Below are 8,105 nucleotides of genomic sequence, written 5' to 3'. Positions count from 1 at the left end.
AGGAAGAATTTGCTGGCCGTAGTCTTCATTTGCTAAAGAGAGCAAATCAATCAGAAAAATTACCAGAAATTAGCAGGAGAATAAAGGCCCTGGGTTAGGGTTTGAGTTCAAATGAAAGAGAAAATGAGAAAATGAGTAAAGATCTAAATCACTAATGGAAGAACAAGTGATTTCGAGGAGAATACCGGTAATCCGAGACCGGCGGGAACTCTGAGAACTTCGCCGGAGAAGAAGAAGATGATCAGAACTAAGGTTCGTATGCTCTAGATCTACTTTCTCTCTCTATTTCTCTCAAATTTTCTCTCTCCAAAAATTAGAAGAAACGATCAGATCTTGAGCTCACTGGCGAAGAAGAATCGACCGGAAAAATTAATCGGAATGCGGCCTGAGTATGGCCGGAGAAGAACACAAGTTAGGGTTTAAAAAAAAAATCCTCTCGTTCTCTCTTCCTCTATCTCTCTCTCTCTCTCTCTCTCTCTCTCTATCTCTCTCTCTCTCTCTCTCTCTCTCTCTCTATCTCTCTCTCTCTCTCTCTCTCTGTTTTTTATGAGAATGAACAGTCCCCTCCTTCATTCCTTTATTTTTGTTTTTTATAACCTTGAAAGGTTGCTGATAATGGCACCCCATTAATTGATGAATGCACAAAATTTTGATGGGCGCACGAATCGGCTCCGCCCCAGATGAGCTAATTCACCCCTTGCTTCGGATATTCCATAATATGGATAATTCACTCCCCTTCATTGCTTGCACTATGCTTACTGCATCGGCTCACTGGCTGAGCGAATGAGCTCAAATCTCGACGAAATTTTGTGAGGATCTGGACGGGACCCTAATCTACGCTGGGGTTAATTTTGGGGCATCCACTCACTCATTGGACGGGGTTTTGCACAATCAACACGAACTTGGGTCCGGTCAAAATGGGGTGTCTACAGGTGGGTATAACTTAACCAAGCAAAGGGTATTGACGCCCAAAGGATATACATATTGCAATGTTTGGAGGCCGAACATAAATTGGATCTGATAGGATTAGATGAATCCACTTATTCGAGGTTGTTGAATAAGTTTCCGATGCCCATTGGAGAAATTTCACATTTCTCTTTATTCACGAAGTTGAGGGGCCCGTGAATGAGACGTACAATGGGGGGTTCCATCGTAGATCAAAATCTCAGATCCGATGGACATGTCATAAAATTAACTAAAATGGTAGTTTTGCTAATTATGCCTCTTTCCTTTGCGCATAGATACCATGGATTTATTCAACCCATTAGCTAAGATCCTAGATGAAAATAAGTTAATTGGTCCAAATTACCTCGATTGGAAAAGGAACCTAATGCTAGTGCTCACGGCCGCTAAAGTTTATTGGGTTCTTACCACTGAGGTGCCTGAACTACCTGGTCCCAATGCGCCTCAAGCGGACCACGATAGAAAGTCTAAGTGGATTGAGGACAATGAGATGGCAAAGTGTTACATCCTTAGCTCCATGTCCAATGTCCTGCAGCAGCAACATATTGAAATGGCAGCGGCCTCAGATATAATGCTAAATATTAAAGAAATGTTGGAGAGTAACATTGCACAGCTACGCTGTTGGCGATTAGAGGCCTAATATCCACCAAGATGGTAGAGGGAACCCTAGTTAGGGACCACATGCTAAAGATGATGGGCTATCTAAATGAGCTCGACATCTTGGGGGCCATCATGGATGCTGAGACGCAGATCGACATTGTCATGTCTTTCCTATGTAGGTCATTTAAAGAGTTTGTTATGACTTACCACATGAACAAAATGACAATGTCCCTGACAGTGCTAATGAATCAACTTTAGACAGATCTGCAAAAGAGTAATAAGAAAAATGCCTTCCTTGCAGAGGGTAATGTACCCTTAGCACCTAAACCGAAAGGTAAAGGAAAAGGAAGAGCAAAAGGCCAAGGCTCTAAGAAGAACAAGTCAGTGGTAAAGAACAAAAAGAACTTTAAAAAGAAGAAGTCAACCAAGGGCAACGACAGATGCTTTCATTGTGAAAAATCTGGATATTGGAAGTGGAACTGCAGGAGCTATCTAGCTACCAAGCAGGGCAATAAGCCTACCTCAGGTATGTTGCAAGTTTTTGTTGTTGAAACCAATATGATTGGTCCTATATTTTTCTGGTGTGTTGACACAGGTGCGACCTCACACATCGGCAATAGTTTGCAGGGGTTCAGGAAAATCAAAAGGTTGAGTGAGGGCGAGCTCATCCTACAGGTTGGAACTGAAGCAACAGTTGCTGTCCAAGCTGTAGGAGATTACATTTTGACATTCTCAGGCGATTATCTAATACTAAAGGATTGTCTCTATGTACCTTCATTAAGAAGGAATTTAATTTCAGTTTCAAAATTGTTTGATGATGGATATTCTACTAGTATTAATAAAAGTTCTATTTTTATAAAAAGAAAAATTCCTTAATTGTCGGAGGTACAATGATTCATGGCCTATACCTAATTAACGCCTTAGAAAATGTGAGCAATGTTGAGAATATTCTGAGTGTTGATATTCCAAACCTCAAAATGGCAAGGGACACGGTAATTCCAACACATCTTTGGCGTCGCCGATTAGGTCATATTGGCCTAGAGCGGGTCACAAGATTAGTGAAAGATGGTCCATTGGATTCAATCCAAGTGGAACCCTTTCCAACTTGTGAGCCATGTCTCCAAGGCAAAATGACTAAAATTCCCTTCAAGGGCAAGAGTGGAAGAAGCGAAAGTGTATTGGAATTGATACATACGGATGTATGTGGTCCTCTTTCTCATCCTACGAGAGGAGGGTTTGTCTACTTTGTGACTTTCACGAACCATTCAAGGTACGGCTACCTGTACCTAATGTGATGTAAGTCTGAGACCTTTGAAAAGTTCAAAGAGTTCAAGAATGAAGTAGAAAACCAGCTAAACAAAAAGATTAAGACACTTCGCTCTGATAGGGGAGGAGAGTACCTCTCGGATGAGTTTAAGGACTACTTAAAGAAAAACAGAATGGTTTCTCAATGGACTCCACCTTCAACACCAGAGTTGAACGGTGTGTCAGAGAGGAGAAATCGAACACTATTAGGCATGGTTCGATCTATGATGAGCTTTGCACATGTACCTTTGTTTCTATGGGGATTCTCCCTAGATACGGCGCTCTACATCCTTAATTGAGTACTAACTAAATCAGTACTAAGGACTCCATATGAGATATGGAGGGGAAGAAAACCCGCATTAAATCATATGAGGATATGGTATTGTCCTGCCTATGTTAAAAAGATTGGTGTTGAAAAGTTGGAGGCACGAACCAATATGTGTCTCTTTATTGGATTTTCTAGGAAAACAAAGGGTTATATGTTTTATAAACCTCGTGAGCAAAACTATTTTGTGAGCTAGAATGCCACATTCTTAGAAGAAGAGTTCATTCAAGATGCGAGCAGAAATGATAGGATTGCCTTAGAAGAGCAACGCAAAAATCCAATGGAGAGATATAAGGAAGTTGAGCAAGTACCCTCTAAACCTATTCCAACACTCCGACATAGTAGTAGGGAGGTTAGACAACCCGATAGACTTGTCTACGTGGGTGAAATAAATACAGAAGATACAGGTTAGACATCGATCCGGGAAAATGGATACACTATGTTTCTTTATGTAGTTGGAACCTTCGTTTTGATCAAGCAGTCATAGAGTTTGGCTTCACTCAAAATGTGGATGAGGCTTGTGTTTACAAGAAGGTCAGTGGGAGCACGGTAAAATTCTTGGTTCTTTATGTGGATGACATCCTACTCATTGGGAATGAAGTAGGAATGCTAACAAGTACAAAGTTGTGGCTTTCAAGCACGTTTGCTATGAAAGATCTGAGAGAAGCTTCATACATTCTAGGACTTAGATTGTTTAGGGACCGTAAGAATAGGAAGCTTGGGCTATCACAAGAAACTTACATAAATAAGATATTGGCAAGGTACAACATGACAAATTCCAAGAAGGGATTAGTTTCTTTCAGGGAATCAGGTTATCCAAGAAGATGTCTCCCAAGACACCTGAGGATAAGCAAGTTATGAACAACATTCCCTACGCTTTGGCTGTGGGAAGTCTTATGTATGCTATTGTATGTACAAGGCCAGATATCTGTCACTCTGTAAGTGTAGTTAGCAAATATCAGTCGGACCTAAGTCTAGAGCATTGGACAACAGTTAAACATATTTTCAAGTATCTTAGGAGAACTAAACATTATTGTTTAGTTTACGGTGAAGACGAGTTGGTCATTTCTGGTTTTACTGACGCTGACTTTCAATCTGATGTTGATGACATGAAATCATCATCTGGTTTTGTGTTCACCTTAGCAAATGGGGCAATGTCATAGAGAAGTTGCAAGCAAAACACTACTGCAGATTCCACGACTAAGGCTGAGTACATCGCTGCGAGTGAAGCAGCGAAAGAGGCGGTATGACTGCGAAAGTTTTTGGACGACCTTGGAGTCGTGCCCTCTGTTGAGAGACCCATTACACTGTATTGTGATAACAGCGGAGCGATTGATCAAGCAAAGGAACCGAGGTCTCATAAGAATTCCAAGCATGTACTTCGAAAGTATCATTTGATATGGGAGATTATTGACAGAGGGGATGTGGCTATTGCAAAGGTTGCCTCAGCGGATAACGTGGCGGACCCTTTTACCAAACCCCTTAGCCAAAAGGTGTTCGACAGGCATGTTGAGGGGATGAGTCTGAGATATATACATAACTGGCTTTGACGGCAAGTGGGAGACTCTTAGAGTAGGTGCCCTAAAACCCAGTATATTTCGCAAGTTAATAAATAAGAGTTTCTTTTCATGATAATTAATGGGTAACCAAAAGTTAAATATGTGTGACATGCTACTTGTTATTGACACGTATTTGTCCTTCGATAGCAAAGTAGGAAACCCATGCTAATGGATTCACAGATCCTAGGGAGCAAGGAGATATGGGATTCCGATTCTTTACAGACTTAGTTCCTAGTTGGGGTTGAGGTTGGACACCTCCTCCTGTATACAACCAACATCTATCTTGCCAGCATGCACGAGATGTGGAGTAACTTATCTCAATCACTCGGGTAGTGGACCCTAAGCAATATAGAATGGGTACGACAATGAGATTGCTTACTGAACTAGATCATATTAGAATAGCTTGTGGACAAGAGACAGTTGAGTTATTCTACCAGATAGGACCCTTTACATGTCCTTTGACCTAAGGGGTCATATTAGTCTGTTGGCGAGTCTCTCATTCTTGGTCTATCTAACCGTGATTCTCTTGGAGTCACTAAAGGGTAGTACTGGAGTGTTCGAGGTCAATAGTGATACTCGACATGGAATTCTCCACCTATTTATAGCATAACATTTACGGTTTTGGTCAGAGCAGTAGGCCTAGAAAAATATCTGGCTAGGTGGATTTGATAAAGTGTTTATCAAAGGGATTTGACAAAATAAGTTTTGAAATAGTTTTAGCAAATGAATTTGTGGGCCAACACTGCTTGACTGAAAGGTATACCGTGAGTGAGTTCAGGGGGCAGTTGATGTCCACCCCCCCGTAGGACTCAACTCAGAAGATGTAGACTTGGAGAAAGGACTTGCACATTTGATGTGATTAGGGGTATGATGATTTGACGGTTATCTTCAGGGTTACGTTTCGATAGAGGCTACTGACTCAATAAAATTGTAGCATTGGTTAAGGAGCAATAATCGCAGTGGGGCCCACTTGTGTGTTCTGCAGGATCTACCATTGAATCCATGCTACGATCCCACTCACTACTCGATTGGCCTATTATAATCTATTAGATAGAGGTCCCACATTTATTTTGTTGCTTACACGAACTAGTTTCGTGGCATTGGATGCGTTAAAAGGATATATACAATGTATATAGTGTATATGCACTATAGGATACATTGGGAATACCAAAATGGTTAAGTATAAATCATAACGGTATTTTGGAAATTATGAAAAAATATGGATGGAGCTTTTATCCCATTGGATGGGAGGAAATATGTTTATTTAATTAAACAAAATAAATATTCAATTGTAAGTTTAGCTTATAGACGGGTTTTACTAAAACAGTCATAACTTACTCATCTCTTAGCCAAAATTAATGTGTAAGTACTCGTTTCGAAGGATTTTGAAAGATCTACAACTTTGTAGTTTATAATATTTTCTAATTCTGCCACTTAATTATCCAAATTGGAGGTCCAAATTTGACCTACAGGCTTATAGTGGGAATGTAGAAAAAGGAAAGAGTGTAGGAGATATTTTAGGGATTGTTTTTATCTAATAAAGCAACCACGTTTTTTATGTTTTTTACTTAAAAAAATCTCAATTTAAGGATTTCTAAAAGTCCAAGAGTTTCTAAAAACATTCGCCACATTGTTTGGTTTATATTTTGAAAAAGCAAACTAGCTTGTTTCCAAATTGGAGCTTCCAATTATGGCTAGTTTTCATTATTTTTGGGATTTCTCTTGAAACTTTGGATTATGCATATGAAAATTGAGAACTCTATAAATACAAGACAAATGAATAGAGTTTGCAAGAGCTCTTCCATAATTTCATGTGTTCGAAATTGGTAGAGACACTCCAAAGTCTTTCTCTTCTTCTTATTCAATTCCTTCAACTAGTTTTGTCTTTTATAACAAGAAGACAAACATCCAATCAAGCTCCATTGATCTAAATACATATTTTCATATTATAATTTGATTTAGATTAGATTAAAGTAAACAAAGAGTTACAATCCATCGGTTCAACTTGTGATTTCGCATCGATTAGATCGTTGGAGGATTTTCGAGGAGTAGATAACGCAGACATTTTTCTTCTCATGAGCAAAATAAGGTATTTATATTTATGTTTATTTAATCACATTAAAATTAATTAGTCCCTAGGAATCCTGGGTTGGAGTAAAATTTTTATTCTACAAGGTTTATTCTTCCGCAATGTGTAGCGATTTTGCTTTGGGTTTTACAACAAATCTAACAAAGGGGGAGGAAGATGGTGATGTAGATGATTACCGGCCGACCAGTGGCGGGAGGAGATGACTCCCCAAATCCCTTTTATCTCTCTTTTCCCCTTCTCTTAATCTCTCTGCTCTCGCCCAATTCCCTCTAAAATTTCCTCCAAAATGAAAAATGAAGATGCCCCCTAACCCTAGCCAATGCTCTCTTTATAAAGGGAAATGCCATATTTGGCCCTTTTGCTCTTGCCTTGGACAGCCCCATTTGAGCATTCTATGACTACGCTTTTATGCTACCTGGGGATGCCCAGGTAATGAGAAAGAGTAGTTAAATGGTAATGATATATTGGCTCCCCTTTTATTTCCTGGTCACTCCCTTTCGGATAATTCACACCTCTTCTGCAACAAGGTAAATGCTAATTGTACAATCATGTTCTGACAATTGCACCACTCATTTTGATAGTTCACCCTCCTTTTCCCTTGAATTGAAAGAATTGGGCACACCTGTGCCTTGATAATTCATTCCCCTTATGCTTTAGTAACAATGATATATTTGTCCTTTTTCTCATCTGGACAACCCTAGAACAAATAATTCACCCATCATCTGCTTCTTTTTTTAACACATCACTATGATGGCATAAACTTGACTCATCCTATATGCCTTTTTTCGTCGAATTCGTTTGAAAGTTTACGGACACCTTCCTCAAAATGTTAGCTATCCCTTGGGAGCTTCATACCTAACGATGGCCACACCAAGTTGGTAAAAATTTAAGCTCTCCTCTCATTTGGGCCCACTTTCTCGAAATTTTATTCAACGTCAGGACTTTTATTCGATTTTGGGACTTTAGGGGTAGGTCGAAATGGGGTGTCTACAATACGCAATGGTCAAAGTTATTTGATATAAAATCAAATTTTATCACTATGAAATATAGTACCAATTCGATTAGGAGTAATTTCGTAAGATTTGGGAAACCTGCTAAATTTAGATCTCTCAAGATTTTCTCTTAGTCTTACACTTCGGGGGTATTTTAGACATTTTCAATATATCATATTTGGTCCCTAAGTTGTGTCTAAGAAATCTTGAGTCTGTTCATAAATCTGCTATTTTTGGAATTTCTCAGGGTTTTCCCTAGTCTCGCCAAATTC

General features: G+C 39.4%; 2 protein-coding genes across 2 annotated transcripts; both read left to right on the top strand.

The window, feature by feature from the left end:
* Positions 1–1,246: 1,246 nt before the first annotated feature.
* Positions 1,247–1,603, top strand: LOC143857049 (uncharacterized). The gene has a single exon (XM_077367321.1). It carries the CDS (start codon positions 1,247–1,249, stop codon positions 1,601–1,603), a length of 357 nt encoding a protein of 118 aa, XP_077223436.1.
* Positions 1,604–1,614: 11 nt separating this feature from the next.
* On the top strand, positions 1,615–4,356 carry LOC143857048 (uncharacterized). The gene is made up of 8 exons (XM_077367320.1): positions 1,615–1,738; positions 1,826–2,089; positions 2,159–2,331; positions 2,427–2,555; positions 2,883–3,110; positions 3,390–3,600; positions 3,675–3,954; positions 4,005–4,356. The coding sequence occupies exons 1-8, from the start codon at positions 1,615–1,617 to the stop codon at positions 4,354–4,356; spliced, it is 1,761 nt and encodes a 586-aa protein (XP_077223435.1).
* The last annotated feature ends 3,749 nt before the right edge of the window (positions 4,357–8,105 follow it).

Source organism: Tasmannia lanceolata, unplaced genomic scaffold (genome assembly GCF_043159265.1).
Source record: "Tasmannia lanceolata isolate RefF3 unplaced genomic scaffold, GAP_Taslan_0.1 ptg000024l, whole genome shotgun sequence".
Classification (NCBI taxonomy): domain Eukaryota; kingdom Viridiplantae; phylum Streptophyta; class Magnoliopsida; order Canellales; family Winteraceae; genus Tasmannia; species Tasmannia lanceolata.
Note: the sequence above shows the minus strand (reverse complement) of the source record. Positions and strands in the feature narration are given on the sequence as shown.

Coding starts and splice junctions, on each gene's coding strand:
- LOC143857049 (XM_077367321.1), top strand. CDS start 1,247: ATGGATTTATTCAACCCATTAGCTAAGATCCTAGATGAAAATAAGTTA.
- LOC143857048 (XM_077367320.1), top strand. CDS start 1,615: ATGGTAGAGGGAACCCTAGTTAGGGACCACATGCTAAAGATGATGGGC. Junction 2,332..2,426: donor TACTAAAGGATTGTCTCTAT/GTACCTTCATTA, acceptor TTTTATAAAAAG/AAAAATTCCTTAATTGTCGG. Junction 3,955..4,004: donor ATAAATAAGATATTGGCAAG/GTACAACATGAC, acceptor TCAGGGAATCAG/GTTATCCAAGAAGATGTCTC.